This window comes from Nansenia antarctica (genome assembly GCF_963989245.1).
Source record: "Nansenia antarctica genome assembly, chromosome: 6".
Taxonomy (NCBI): domain Eukaryota; kingdom Metazoa; phylum Chordata; class Actinopteri; order Argentiniformes; family Microstomatidae; genus Nansenia; species Nansenia antarctica.
Genome location: NC_137676.1, coordinates 53,210,510 through 53,226,282, shown reverse-complemented (window position 1 = coordinate 53,226,282; position 15,773 = coordinate 53,210,510). Strand labels below are relative to the sequence as shown.

Here is a 15,773-nt window from a genome sequence, read left to right as displayed (position 1 = left end):
TTCGGTCCATTTTGTTGAGTATTTGAGTGCATTGAGGCCTCAATGATAATGCTCATTATTTTTTTGTTTGATCTAAATGTGACATTTTGTGTGTCTTAGGCAGAGTAGCAGAATAAATAAACGACGAGGTAAAAGCTCGTTCGAAAAAACAAACATGCATATGGCATTCCATAAAATAAAATAAATAAATATTCCTATGCCATTTTTATTGGCAGAGATTCACTGCGGGTGGATGAGGATATTCATATTTTTAGTTTGAACTGGGGGGAACTTTTTTAGACGAGCTAATACAATTAGAGGGCTTTTTAAAAATATATAATTAAATAGAACCGGCAATTTCTAAGGAGTGCTGAGTATGAGAAGGGCCAAAAAATGATACCTTGTAACACATGGAAAATTCACAGTCTTGAAAACAAGAAATAAAATGTTTGAGGATTTTTAATGAAAGGTTTGGTTGTATTCAGCTCTGTCTGTGTGAAATCTTTCTAATTAACTGGATGCGCGCGTGTGTGTGTGTGTGTGTGTGTGTGTGTGGCTCAGCTTTCCGCTATACTCTGGAATGCGGCCAGTCTCGGCTCTTTTGAATCCACACTCGGTTCCAAATCCAAAGCCTTTGATCTTTTTCGCTGTCTCCTTACCCGGAAGAGAACCCTCTCCTTCTCTCTCAGCTGGGATGAACGCACACGTGGAAATGTTGGCCCGACTCCACACTCATACCAAATTTAGTCATACAAAGGCGAAGGAGAGCGAGGGGGGAGACCGGGGATGAAAGAGCCAGCCGCCAGGAGATGAAAGGCAGCCGCGGCTCCGCCCGCTAACCCCACCTCCGTGCTTTATAAAGATCTGCCTCCTACTCCCAACTTATTCTCACGCAATCTCTCCACAGCGAGCCACAGAAACACACTACTTCGTGTTTTTCTTATTTTTTTGTTGTTTTCATGAAACATTTCCGACTGGAAGGAACCCCCATATATATATTTACTTGCTATTCATTGAACTGTGAATAGTGTTTTTATAAAAGATAGGCTACTGCCCAAAACACCCCAAAAATAAGAACGTTTTTACAACGATCGCATAGGCATGTAACTTTCCATTTGAACAGTGCCGTATTTGTAATATACCATAAGGATCACAACGAATATAAATGTTCTGCAGTAAATCTGTTTCTATTTTCAATTCGTTTCTCAGATGTGATAATAAAAAACTATCTCAAGATGCATGTAACTCGACTGCAAAGTAAGATCATATCGATGTCATCGATGTCAGCTATACTATAATAAACAAAACAACAAGTCGTCTTCATGACTATAGGCCTCCTCGATAGACAAAGCTTTTATTGTTTCAGATGGACAATAAAAGTGTTAGTATTTTTGTTTCAATTGAAAATATGTAATAGAAATGGACGAATTATAAATATCAAAGTAAGCATTCAAATTATTGCTTTAAAATGTCTTATCATAATCGGCCTAATCTTAAAGATTAGACTGAGCTCACACCAACAAGTAATTGGAAGAACATCAGACAACAATGGACCCCAATTTACCCAAATTAGCCGCTTTTCTATCAATTAGGCACGCCTGCTCACTCCTTCCATTTGATTGGAAAGCAATATATAAGGATACACAGTTGGTTTGTTTAAATACTTTATAATACCTTCCAATAACATTTAGAGATAGCTGTTTAATATATGTCCCCTCCAGCAACAAACTTTGTGACTATTGTTTATTGAACAACAACACCGCAACAACGCTTTAGTGCGTGACGCATGGGTGCTGTGTGTACTCGCGGATTAAATCCTATCAATAAGCATCGGGTTGATGGATATAAAGTGTGTTTATGTTATTCATTTGCTCCTCAGTGAATTTACCTAAAAAATAATAATACAGTACATAAACAATATACACGTGCACCCTACATTTACGCATACACGTATGAATCGGAGCAGCCAAACTTCAACATTCCCAATCTCCTTGATTTTTTTTTTTTTTTTTTTACATCCTAGTAGTTAGAGGGTCTGTCTATGCATAGGTGTCAGCTTCATCACCCCTTTCCCTGTCTACCCATTTGTTGTGAGCGGTGGGTAAATCTTTCTACTCCTCGCCTCTCTCAGGAGTGTCAATCGGTGTGGTGTCAATCACGGCGTCGGCTCTGCTTTCATCTCTATCCTCCCAGTCACTGAGGAAGGGAGCAGAGAGAGAGAGGGGAGAGAGAGAGAGAGGAGAGAGAGAGAGAGAGAGGGGGAGGTGAGAGAGAGAGAGAGAGAGAGAGAGAGAGAGAGAGAGAGAGAGAGAGAGAGAAAAGAGGGGGGAGGAGAGAGCTACATGACTAACACACATACACCGTCTCTACATTACTCACGGAGCGGTGCTCCAGTTTGGAAGTCGGCTCTACTACGGCGCTTCGACATCGCATTCCTTCATCGTTTTTTATAGTTTTATGACTTTTGATTCCGCCGTTATTCAGTTGAAAATATGTGTTTTAGGTGTAAGAGGGATACATACTTCCATATTGTTTGATTGAGTGGGGGAACACATACACAGTTTGCTACTTGTGGCGAACCCAGCCTGCACGAGATATTCACAGACAGCATTTTGAAATCAAATTTTCCTCTTTTTTTTTCCACCTCACGAAAGGACACCGAATTTCAATTTCACAGGACCACTGAACGAGGAAATATAAGCACCACTTGTTTGCTGTATAGGCCTATGCACGTTGTTTATTGTTTTTGAGCGGACTGTCCACGGAGCTCCCCGGCGCGTCCTCCTCCTGTGCCAGATCTGAAGGCATCTGTCTCCTCCAGTGATGAGGCTTTAACTTCTGACATCTCAAAAGGGCCAAACTGGCAAGTGCCGCGGTCCGAGCGTGCACTAAGCATCCGTTTTAGCCGATAACATCTTTGACATTTGGGTATTTAGATTCTGAATCGTTGTAAGAATCCATAATACTTTGGGGGGTAAAAAAACGCCAAAACAACGCGCTCCCTTGTTGCTTTGAGCCCAAAACACAACCAGCGTGTTACCACGCCGCTTCCTCCCGCAGCGCTTCCAGTGCGAGGTTGTAGCTCGGCTTCCAGGAGCGTTTTCCGGTTTCATTTTGGGGGATTTCGGTAGTTTTCCCAGTTTGGACAGTGCTGCCGGGAGCTTTGAGTCAATCAAAATGCCACAGTTAGCGGGTGGTGGCGGCGATCCGGAGCTTTGCGCCACGGACGAGATGATTCCCTTCAAAGACGAGGGAGAAGAGAAAGAGCAAATATTCGCTGAACTGAGTCACTCAGAGGAAGAAGGAGATTTGGCAGATATCAAGTCGTCTTTAGTAAACGAGTCAGAGACAAGTCCAAACCACAACAGTCATGATGTAAGTATTTGTTTCTTTGTTTTTTGGAAAATCTATACTGTCAGACTGCAAGCTTTTTAATCCCACATGTCCATCAAACACAGTAGGCCTAGATGTATTAATCTGGACTAATAAAATACTATTTACCTGCAGCTCAGGTGTCTTCCTCTATATATTATTAATACTGAGATACAGCTGCTGTTAAACCACGATGTTGGGTCGTCGCTATTTCTGCAAACAATTATGCAGGAGGCCTATTCATTATTATTGTTATTATTAGTTGTATATTTAATCATAAACAATGGCCATGTTCTGCTGTTTACACTGCAGTGATCAGATGTAAACACAGGCTCATAAATAGACCTGCTGCACGTGGCCTCAAAGCTGCTCCGGTCATGTACAACACAACTATTTCATATGAGCCAATATTGTTATCCATTTCTGTATATTTTGTGATGGGATAGCTTTTTGCTATTTAAAATAAACATGTTTTCTACATCACATTTAAATGATGTTAAATGAATTATTTAATTAGGCCTATTGATTTATTAGAATTATGATATGTTGATAATAAAGCTGGTAAAGATAATGTATAAGTGATATTAGTAATTTAGGTTTATCTGGAAATATTCTTTTTTTAAAGAGCCTAATGTGTATGAATATGGAATTCAAAGGGCTTTTTGACAGAGGAAATGTATATTTTATATAAAACATATTTTTGCTCATTGGAAAATGTGGCTTAATTTCCTCTAACAACAAATAATACCTGGCAGTATTGTCCTGTTCAGCTGCTCTACAGAGACGTCATGTTCACAGCAGATAAAGATGCTCTTTACAATTTTGGGGGAGTAGAGGAGTGCTTTAATTTTCAGAGACAATATGGTGTGGAAATTAAAATAAATGTAAAAAAAGAAAATAAAAAAAGAAAGAAAGAAATCAAGGTTCAAAGGAATTGATGATTAGTACAGATATGCATAACAATATTCCCCCATTCAATGGCTGCAGTGGTGATGATGGACACTGCTGTTTGATAGATGAAACTGCCTGATTTGTTTTCATTATCATTGAATGGTAGAACAAAGATCCACATCTACAAACCCCTACAATGTCACAGAAATCCACATCTACAAACCCCTACAATGTCACAGAAATCCACATCTACAAACCCCTACAATGTCACAGAAATCCCCCCATCGGTGCTTTGAGTGAAATAGTATTTTTCCTGATCTGCCTTCTTATTTAAATTGACTACATGAACTGTTATTGAACTTGAAGTTGTGGCTGTAGATGGTGTGTTCCAAGGTAACCGTCCCTACAGTTAGCTGTGTGGTTTGTCATTAAGCAATGTTAATGGAATTGGTGTTCCTCCTGAACTGGGTCAGTGTGGAACAAATATAGTACAGCTTCCCACCGTCACTGAGGTAAATAAGACGCAGGCAGAATGTTAATTGGGAATCCAGTAAAGTTCCTTGACTCTGCTTCAAGCCAGCCTCAGGGAACTCAACCCAGAAAAATAGGTCTTTTTTCTTTATTTTATTTTTTTTAACAATTCTGATTCAAGACGAGAAGGGAAATGGGGGGTGTTTGGGGTTCATAATATTTTTGGAAAACCGCATACGGTCTCTTATGAGATGATTTAATGAGTTAATAATTTGATGAGATTATTTTTTTTAGGGAGAACTTATTGCTTGTGGTGAGGAATATTATAATTTTGTCTGAATTTGGAGCTCGCTTAAATTGGCTGAGGAAAAAGGAGAGCGGATGTGCTGCACGGTATCGAAAACAAGTTAATTTGTAAGCTCCTTAAGGATATGGTGGTTAATTAAGTGGGTCTTTGAGGGTTTGGTACAGACCGTTCCATCACCTCTCTCCGTAATACACTGAGGGTGTGCGTGCGTGTGTGTGTGTGCGTGCGTGTGTGCGTGCGTGCTCTTGCTGACAAGCAGAGGGATGCTACACACCATAGCAGTGTGTGTGCATTTGTTTATGTATGCGCGCGCGTGTGTGTGTGTTTACAATATTAACCCCATTTCTGTCTTCTCTCTCAGGGCACTAGACAGTCCCAAATACCCCAGGATGCGTACCACGAAAAACACAGAGACCATTCAGACGATGGTAAGTGACTGGCAACCAAAGATTCTTCAATCAGCATGTTTCTATAATTCAGCAACTCTGTACGGACCACATAGTCAAGACAGTATCTCTGGGAAAAACAACTCCTCGAGATATTGAAATTAATTTCTAGAGGCATCATAATATGATAAAAATCATAAAAATAAATATAAATATTAAAAAGGGATGAGGAGTATATAAAGTGAGGAGAGAGAGCTCCACCCCCTCCATCTCCCCGTTCAGAAAGGATCGGTCACACTTCTAGGCCCTTTTCTTATCTGACCCCAGTTTGCATAGATAATCTGTGGACCCTTTCTAGTCAGGGAATCAGGGAACGAAATCCCCTCATGGCCACAACCGTACCTGTTACCTGCCTCACCGGGGGTCCAGGTAAAACCACAAATTAGATGGAATAAAAAAAGACCTGAAATGTTTCCTTTTTAAAAATGTGAAATATTTTCTTTGGGCTTGTTGTTGTGAGATTTTTTTGTTTGAAGACCTGAAATGACTGGCATGTGCCCTTCTGGTACCAGCACTGACACTCAAGATTCACTCGGTCTACACACACACACACACACACACACACACACACACACACACACACACACACACACACACACACACACACACACACAGACTCACACACACACACACTGGCGATATTGTCAAGTACAACATGTTGCTTCTGCCCTGGGTTAGGGTGAGTCTTTGTGTGGCCGGGCCGTTGTGTTTGGACCCCGGTGCTGCAGATCATGATTGGAGTCTTGGAGTGTGTCTCTCCTTTGTCCCTCCTACAGGCCCTGAATAGACCCCGCTACCCACACACTCCCCTCTCTACACAACAAACCCATATAGCCATCAATCTCCTGCAATGCACACACACACACACACACACACACAATGCTCCAATCTGACTTACACACACACACCCCCCTCTCACACACACACACACACACACACACACACACACACACACACACTCACATTGCTCCAATCTGACTTACACACATACAGACACACACACACACACACACACACACTCAATCAACCCCCCTCCCCTGCTGCTCTACCCAGCATGCACCAAACCGCCTCCAAGACCCACCACTGCTTGCCATCTTTCTTTTCAGGCACGGGGGGCGGAGGGTGGAGGGTGGGGGGGGGGGGGGGGGCGGACGCCCTCTGGAATAAAGAACCAAAAAGGCCCCCACTTAGGTCAAAGGCGTGGAGAAGCAGTCGGGGGGGGGGGGGGGGCGGGCGTCCCTTGTTTTGACACAGGCTGTATGTTCCTCCTAATTGGCGCTAATTGGCACAGAGGGAGTCCATTGTTCTGCTGCATAATACGACCTCCTCTCCAAGAAGGGGAAGAAAAGGGGAGCGCACAAAAGGCCGTGGCCCGGGCGGGACCGCGGGTCAAAGCCATCGACAGCGATATCATTAACGGCGTCAATAGAGGCGGTGCGCTGTTTAATTGTGTCCTCCATCGGATCCCACTTGTCAGGTGGTTGAGCATGGACGATCACTCGGTGGTGTGGAGGGCGGGGGGGCGGGGGTTGGGGGGGGTCAATTTGCCCAGGCACGTGTATGTACGCCTCTGACCCCGAGTGATAAAAAGCGGGGGTTTGCAGGCCCTTACGGTCCTCTGTGTTTGTGTCACTCCCTTGAATTTTCCCTGTAATGTTAAACGTTAAAAATGTGAAGGTTCTCAAGTTGTCTCCGAGCGGTTATGTTACCGATCGAAGCTCGCATGCCCACCTCCGTGATGTCTCTCTCTCTCTCCCTGTTTGTTTTTAAAACGCTGCTTTTGAAGAACGGTAGGTTCTTAATCGGTACGATGTGGGACCGTGATAGTAATATAACATGACCTGTCTCTCCCCCCCCCCTCCATCTCCTCTCCTCTCGAACCCGTGTTCCAGGGAAGCACCAGGACATGTACGGCAAGGGCCACCCCTACCAAGGTTACCCTGGCTACATCATGATGACCAACATGAACAACGACTCCTATATGAGCAACGGGTCCCTGTCGCCGCCCATGCCCAGAACGGTGAGTAAACAACAATAATCTCCTCCTCCCCCTCCTCCTCCTCCTCCTCCTCCTGCTCTGTCCTTCGTCCAGATCCACATTGTGTTTACTTGGGGCTTCCTCTATAGGGGTGTCCACTTCTTTACTGTCGATCCAACTAGGATTACATTTACATTTTTGGGCATTTAGCAGACGCCTTATTCGAAAGCGATTTACAATCAATACATTTGTAGTAAGTCATTCGTCTATTCACCCGTCATAGCAGGAAAAAGTCATCCATTTCTCAGTTCCTGGGGGCCATTGGCAGTCGTCGTGCTAGAAGAAGGAAGAATTCCTTTTTTGACACAGGAGAAACAGTACAGGGTGGGGGTAGTCAATGTCTTAAGAGACACAGTACAGGGGAGAAGTAGGTGTCTCAGTAGAAACAGTGCAGGGGGGGTAGTAGAGTCTCTTACAAGGTCCATTGAAGATGTACTGGGTAATACCGGACACAAAACACTGTGGACAGGATTTGAGGCCTAACGCTTTAAGCACCTATGGCTGCCTACTTACTCAGTGGAACCTGATGTTTATGGCCAAAGGTTTCTAGAGCAGAGGGAGACTGGTGGAGGTAGAAATCGTCCTCCGATTTCTACCTCCACCAGCCTCGCCTGTCCTACAGTATCTAGCCAACGAGTCGTCTTTCAGCTCCAGAACGGTGTGTGAGAGTCTTATTGCCTTAAAAAAAATAAAAAAATAAAAAATGATACGGTCATTTAAGCAGACACCATCAGCAGCTTACAGTTAACACTTGTACCCAGTAGATACAGCTGTGTATACATATGACCCGTATGTCACCTCCTCTATGGTGGTCATGTTTGTTTTCACACGGTGTTGTGCTCCGTCCTCTAGGCGACCATGACGTGATCCACGATCCCAAAATGCCTCCTATACTTTCCAGCAGATTAGCCGCGGCCGCGTATATTGTTTCTCATCTTGTTCAAATCTTAAGTGACGTGTGTCTGCATAGCGACAGTAAGCCCTCCTATTACCCCCCCCCCCAACATGACTGGGTCAGGCCCTACACCAACTCGAACCAACCCCCTATCTTTCAGGAGGACTTTGCGGAAACGTTGAGGGTTGGTGGGCTGTGTGTCACCATGTTTATGGACATCTAACGGTATTCATTTCAGGCCGACTGCAGGGCTGTCTCCACTGGCGACTTCCTGTGTCTCTGTATCTTGTCTGTCCCGTGTGCAAATGTCCCAGTGAGACAGTCACACAAAAAGCAGGGCACGCTAGCAGCTGTCCCCCCTAATCCTGTTTGGTGTGTGTGTGTGTGTGAGTGTAGAGGGGGGGGGGGGGGGATGGTGTGTGTGCTGGAGAAGACACCCAGTCTGTCTGGGCCATGGCTCGGTGCCTCCCAAAGCCTGTCCCTGCACCCTTCTAGCATGGACACACACACGCACACACACACACACACGTCATGCATTGTTCAAGGACCAAAGGCGGGCTTACCTCTGCCAGTGTGTCTGAGGTTGTTTCGTCAGCAGTGAAATTGAATGGTTTCAAGTCTCTGTAATGATTTGTATGAATCTGGTTGCTGAGGCAGATGTGCGTCTACACAAAGGAAGGGCACATACTGTGTGTGTGTGTGTGTGTGTGTGTGTGTGTGTGTGTGTGTGTGTGTGTGCGCAATTCTATCACCGAAGGATGTTATGATTGCATTTGTACCCTCCTTGCCCCTGTATGGCTGGATAATTGTATGACACGGAAAGCTTTCTAATTTAATTTCAGTGAGGGGGGCGGGGGAACTCACTTCACTTATCCAATGTTTAGACTACATTGTTGACTCAACGTTTGCGGAATGTATGATGCCTCTGATCATAAATATGTTTTATGGCCATTTTTTTTCTGATGCATTTAATCGCGTTAAGCCTCATATGGAAATCGCTAACTTCTGAAGGGACCAGAATGGGGGGCGGGGGGGGGGGGCGTCTACAAGCGAGGCGAACCTTATTTTTTAAATGTCGGAAATTATTCCTCGACGCAGACGAATTAGCCAGGCCGGTCGGTCTCTCCCTGCCAAGACGCTTTAAAGACCCACTTTCATTTGGTCTCATTCATTGTGGCTGGTTTTGTTTCGGCGTTCCCCTTCCTTGCCCTGTCTTCAATAAAACGGTAGTCGCTTTATAGATGCATTCTCTCACTTATCCAATGAAAGGAGCCCGGTGGAGTCATGGAACACATGAGATTCTCTCTCTCTCTCTCTGTCTCTCATTGGATGGAAATATGCTGCAGGACCAACGTGGGTTGGTTGGTTGGTTGGTTGGTCGGTTGGTCGGTTGGTTGGTTGGTTGATTGGTCGGCCGGTTGGGTTGGTTGGTGAGTTGGTTTGCCACCGCGGCCGCAGTATCTGTAGGCCTGGGATCAGTTTACACTGAGATCAAAGGCGTGTTCTTTCATGGTACACACACACACACACACACACACAGTCTAGATTGATTTCCATTGGCCATGACATTCCTGTGCAGGCCTGCAGGCCAGTGATGGGGCTGGTGGGAGATGCTGATTGTCAGCAGATTTTTCGGGGCTGCTAGCGAGCGCGCCAGCTAGCTCCGAGGAGCGCTAGCGCCGCCGAACAGAGGATATGGCCTTGGTTTGGAGCGGTTCGGTCCAACGTAAGGGTTCGTGTTTCACTATAGGGACACGAGGTCAAGTTATCCGTTTGTAGATGATTCAATAAAGTTTTTTGTGATAACGATTGATGTATGGGAAAGGGTTGTCCAGGTTTGGAGAGGAGGAGATTGGGTGGTTGAAGAGAGAGAGAGAGAGGGAGGGAGGGAGGGAGGGAGGGAGGAGAGCAGCTGAGGACTAGCATTTGGCTCTTGGTTTCTGTGGTTTGCTCTGATAGAGGCACCACATGAAAGGACACATCTGCCATTGAGACTTGTTCCTGTTTAACCACAAGGAGACTGGATTCAACAGTATACTTATTCATTTGTCTTCCGTGTCGTTTTAGCAGAGTCGCTGCGTGCGTGCGTGAGTGAGTGTGCGTGCGACGTACACATGCGAGCATGTGTTCAGAGTCTCCCACCAGTGGGGTCGTGGGAGGTATTGTGTTGTTGCGTATTGGATTATTTCAGATGCCTCTGCGTGTGTAATATGACCAACTCTGTTAGCCGCGGGGCAGCAGGGTACAGATCTCCTCTTCTTCTCTTCTCTCTGTCCTCCATTACGTCTTTTGTGAAGAATCTCCACGTTTTAGACGTGGAGGGGGTGCTGAAAAAGAAAAAAAAAGGCCCTTTACAACTCTAGATAGAATCTGGGAATTAGTGTATGGCTCTCTCTCTCTCTCTGTCTCTCTCTCTCTCTCTGTCTCTCTCTCTCTCTCTGTCTCTCTCTCTCTCTTCTAAAGAGCTTTTTCTGTGTTCCCTTGACTGCACATATGGAGTTGATGGAGGAGGAATATTGGAGCTGCTCACAACCTGCAACAAATGGTGACCCCGCAGGGATGTGGGTGGGGGTGTGTGTGTGTGTCTGTGTGTAGGGGTGGGCGGCATTTGAAGGGAAACAGCGAGGGGGCCACCACAATGCCCCTCTCGCCTCCCCCAGACTCGCGTCGCAACCTTCCGAAACGACACCGTCCCGTTTTTCCCCTCGTGAAACCAAATCCCAATTTGATGATCGTAAAAACCGCTAAACGGAGCTCGTCCAAACACGCTAATACCGTAAGCCGAGATGTTTTGGACGCGGAGCCCGACGACTAACTCGATTGGGCCGCGCTCCGGGAGAGAGTCGATGACCTCCAACTGCACATTCACACTCTCGGGGGGTCTCTTAAGTCGGCAGCCTGGCGAGATGGAATCGCTGTAGCTGATTTAAGCTCAAGTTTTTTTTTTCTTCTTCTAAGGAGCTAAAAGAACTCGACATATTTCGGCCCCGTCCCTCCCCTGCCGTCCCCCCCCTGCCGTCCCCTCGGTGGCGGGTCGCGGGTGGTGTGAGAGGGAGCCGTGGGGGGAGCCGCCTCTCCCTTTGATGTGGGGGAACGTGACGGATCTCCTAGCCGTGCGACTGCGCGGCGTGGAATCACTAACCCAGGCTTACCTAAAGGGATTTGGCCTGCTCGCACCTCTTCTCTCTCCCTCTCTCCCTCTCTCCCTCTTTTCTCCCTTTCCCTTCCTCTCCTCCTCTCTCCTCTCCCCAACCCTTCCTCTCCTCTACCCTCCTCTCTTCCCCCCCCCCCTCTCCCTGTTAGAAAAAAAAAAGACAAGACACTCCATTTCCCAGCAGCCCACCTCGTCCAAACGCACTGGCAGCAGTGGCGGCGCGCGGCGCCACGTGTAGTTCTTTATCCAGTGGGGGCTCGAGTGTGCAGCTCCTCTCCGCCGCCGAATTGAACGTAGCGGCTCTGTTACAAAACCAGCTGGACGCCATATGACGGGCGCAGCGTGAGCTCACCGCCCGCTCCGTACGGCTACGCACCGGGCCGTAAAACACACGGTACGATACACCGCCTCATTTGTGACTAAACATTTTTTCGGCAGGCCGCATAAAAAACGTGGAGGCATAATAACAATGCATGAGTTCCTCTGTGATATTCCAAGCTGAACGTCATCTGCTATGCAGGTCTGACAAAACAGCAGGGTGGGTGGGTGTGTGTGTGTGCCTCTGCGTGTGTCTGCACGCTGTGTGTGTGCGTGTGTGCCTGCCTTGCGCGCACGCGCGTGTATGGGACTTGAGACCTCACACAGAACGGGGGGAGCAAACGCTCCCGTTCCCTCCCCAAAGCCTTTGAAGTGGCGCTCAGCCCTTAATGCTTTATAAACAGTCCCATTGACATCCAAGCCCGCATGCGACTCGTGACACATTTGTTCCATATGCTCCTCCGCCGCGGTTAATGACGGTTCCATGTGGTTTACGGTCTCCCCTTATCAACGCTTTTTCATCTCGTTAAGTAGAGCTCGGCGAATCGGATCATACCCCCCCCCCCCCTACCCCCCCTTCCTACCCCCCCTAATGTGCTGAGGAGGTCTCTGTTCAAAGCCTTGTGTCGGTGGATTTTGTTTTGACTAGTTATTGTGTTTCAGCATGTTTTGATTAGACGGTAACAGAGCGATGTGAACGCGGTACACGACTGTAAAAGTCGGTCATTTTCCAACCCATGCTGTGTGTGTGTGTGTGTGTGTGTCTGTGCGCGCACGTGACGTGTGTTTGTGTGTACGTGGACGTGTTTTGTGTGCGAGTGTGTTGTGATGTGCGCGCGCTTTGTTTTCACATGCTCTCCAGCGCTCACCATAACAAACCCCTCCAAAACATAGCTGACGACATGCTCACCCCTCCTCTCCCCTCCCCTCTCCTCTCCTCTCCTCTCACTCCCTCGTTTCCACTGGCCCATAGATCTCTACAGCGAGCCTCTCCGTCTCTCCTCCGTGGAGCCAGCCAGGCTGCCGGGGAACGGAGCCTCCAGCCCCCCAACCACAGCACCTGCTGGGGGGGTTCACTCCGCACCCCCAGCCTGCTGAGCTCCAGGCGCTGGGGGGCAGGGGGGGGGGGGGGGCGGGGGGGTGGCAGGGCCTGGCCCAGCACGGCCCGTGTCCCTGCCTGCCTTTGTGTGTGTGTGTGTGTGTGTGTGTGTGTGAGACAGATCTGGGCTGGTTGGACTGGGTGGGCTCCCTCGCTGTCTGGGCGGGGCGGAGGGGGGGTGGTGGAGGGTTAGAGGGGAGGGTTAGAGACTGGGTGGGGGGGGTTAGAGGGGAGGGTTAGAGACTGTGTTGGGGGGGGGGGGCGGGTTAGGGGACTTGTTTTGTCTTTGTGTTGCGCGGGTTGTCGTCACTGTTGCTTGTTGTTGTGACTCCCGGGGTCCTCTGAGGGGACCGCCAGTGAAAGTCCCTTTCAGCGGGGGGGCTCTCTTGAAGTGGCTCTGCGGGGGCTCAAAGCGGAGGTGGTGGGGGTGGGGGGGGTGTGGGGAGACTTTCTACCACACCAGAGCGCTGATAAGAACCCCTCCACACCAAGCTCAAGACGCCAAGCAAAACACGGGCTTGTTTTGTTATTTACAAATCGACGCTCTTTCTTAACTCGAGAAAGAAATGTGGGGAGACATTGTTTTTGAAGTGGCGGGGTCTGGAACGGTTTGGATGTGACACCCATGAACCTCACTCATGTTTTATATCATTCTCTCCGCTTTGATGGTCAATCTTTATTTCTGTGAGAAACGCAGCTTTTTTTCGTCCTTTTTTTCTAAATTGATCCGGGTAAAGCGTTTTTCTTTCTTTTAAAGACGTTAAGCCTAACTTCAAGTTCAACTGTAGTCCCCCCAAAAGCTGCTCAGAGTAGCTCGGTGTGACCTGATACTGCCAGACAACTCAAACATGAATCTATATAAACACATTTAATTAAGAAGAAACTAACTGCCTTGTTTGTGTTAACAGCGATATCTATGTCTGTGTTGACTTGGCTTCTTAAGTGCAGCAGTAGATCAGAATGTCTGCCCTGGTGGCAGGGGTAAAACAGGAGACCACAGGGGTAAAACAGGACCACAGGGGTGTAAATCGTGCCCGCCCGCCTGCTCCACACTTCACTGAGAAAGAAAAATGGAAGAAATGATAGAAAAAGAAGAGGAACAGCCCCCGACTTTTGTTTTACAAAGAGAGGCATGATTAATAGCAGTTCTGTAGCGTGAAGTTGTTCTCTCTCTCTCTCTTCCTCTCTTTCTCAATCCCTCGCCCTTTCCTTTTCTCTCTCTGCCTCTCTCACCCACACCCCCACCCCCTCCTCCTCCTTCCCTCACTCTTTTCATATTTTGCAGAAGCTCATTATTTCTGTGTGTGTGTGTGTGTGTGTGTGCTATGGGTGTGAGAGCTAAAAGGCTCCCATGCTATGTGTTTCTGACAGTGGTGAAATATTAATGTTCCCCTGTTAGCAGGGCTGGTGTGAGGCCCTCATGGTTACAGTACAAAGGGGAGCCTGCGTGGTCGTGACATTAGGCTTTATAAGCCAAGCTGTTAAACGGATAGATAGACGGATAACGCTATACCTCTCTCTCTCTCGCGCGCACTCTCTCTTTTTCTGTTCACTCTCTCTCTCTCTTTTTTTTGGGATGTGTTTTTGCCGAGAACATCAAACTTCTTTTCCTCAAACTGTACCCAACGAATACACTGGCGTGTAGACAGACAGACAGACAGACAGACAGAGAGAGAGAGAGAGACACACACACACACACACACTATTCGAGGTTGCCGAGAAGCGACATGAGGAGGAGGGGTTTGCTATCAAATCTTTGTGTGGTCTCGACCGTAAAAAAAACACCCCGTGCTTTGAATGTGAAAAAAAAAGCCTGTCTTTCATTTTTGGGGAAACCCATAAAACTGTGTCGCCCCCTTTCATATCGGCCTCACGATTGGAAACAAATGCTCCGTTCTCTCCCCGCCGTTCCTTTGAACCGGCCAATTATAGAGTTGTGAAAATAAAAATCAGCCTGTAGATCTCTCTCTCTTTTTTCTCTCTCACTCTTTCTCTCTCTCTCTCTTTCTTTCTTTTTCTCACTCCCTCTCTCTCCCATCTCCTTCCTCTCTTTTCCACCCCCCCCTTTGTTTTTGAAGAAACCGTAGGGGGGTGGTTGGAAGGGGGAGGGAGGGAGGGAGGGATCACTGATGTCAAAGTCAAAACCAAGAGCATTAAGAAAAACTGGCGAAATGCAATACAGCTGCAATCCGACATGACGCTGGAAAATAGAGGAGCTGAGGAGCAGCCAGCCTCGCCGTATTCCCTGGGCGCGCAACCGCTCCCGGCCTCCGCTTTGATCTCTTCAAAGACTCCTGCCTCCTACTAGATGGAGAGTCTTGGCTGCTGCTTTGCCGAGCGCTGGAGAGCGGAGGGCGGGGGTGGGGGGAGTGGGGGGCTGTGTGTGTGTGTGGGGGGGGGAGGGGAAGAAGAAGAGGAGGAGGAGGGGAAAACAGGGAGAGAGAGAGAAGGAGGGAGGGAGGGAGGATGGGGAGTTTGCATTTTCCCTATTTTCTCGGGCTGAAATCAATCACAGAGCCCAGGCAATTATGGGTAATTCAACAAGGCCAGATTAGTGACTCTGTTACCTGAGTGACTGGAGCTCTGTAATCTCAGAGGCGCGCCGGCCCTCGCTCCTGCAATAAGACCATGCCAAAAGACGGGACAGGGGCCGGGGAAGGAGGGAGGGAGGGAGGGAGGGAGGGAAGGAAGGAGGAGAGAGAGAGAGAGAGAGAGGTGGTGAAAAGCAAGCCGCCGTCAAGCAGAGCAGAAAATCGAGCCACAATGGAGTGATTACACTTGCAGATGTAGCCATATTTATGAT

General features: G+C 47.6%; 1 protein-coding gene across 1 annotated transcript in view; it reads left to right on the top strand.

Annotated features, from left to right (window-relative positions):
* Positions 1-3,156: 3,156 nt before the first annotated feature.
* Positions 3,157-15,773, top strand: part of lef1 (lymphoid enhancer-binding factor 1) — a gene marked incomplete at both ends in the record, with an annotated part of 39,223 nt that continues 26,606 nt past the window's right edge. Inside the window, 3 exons of the mRNA XM_080533399.1 lie at positions 3,157-3,354; positions 5,382-5,448; positions 7,359-7,486. Of these exons, the coding sequence (XP_080389525.1) occupies positions 3,157-3,354; positions 5,382-5,448; positions 7,359-7,486 (393 nt within the window). The remainder of the gene's footprint in view (positions 3,355-5,381; positions 5,449-7,358; positions 7,487-15,773) is intronic.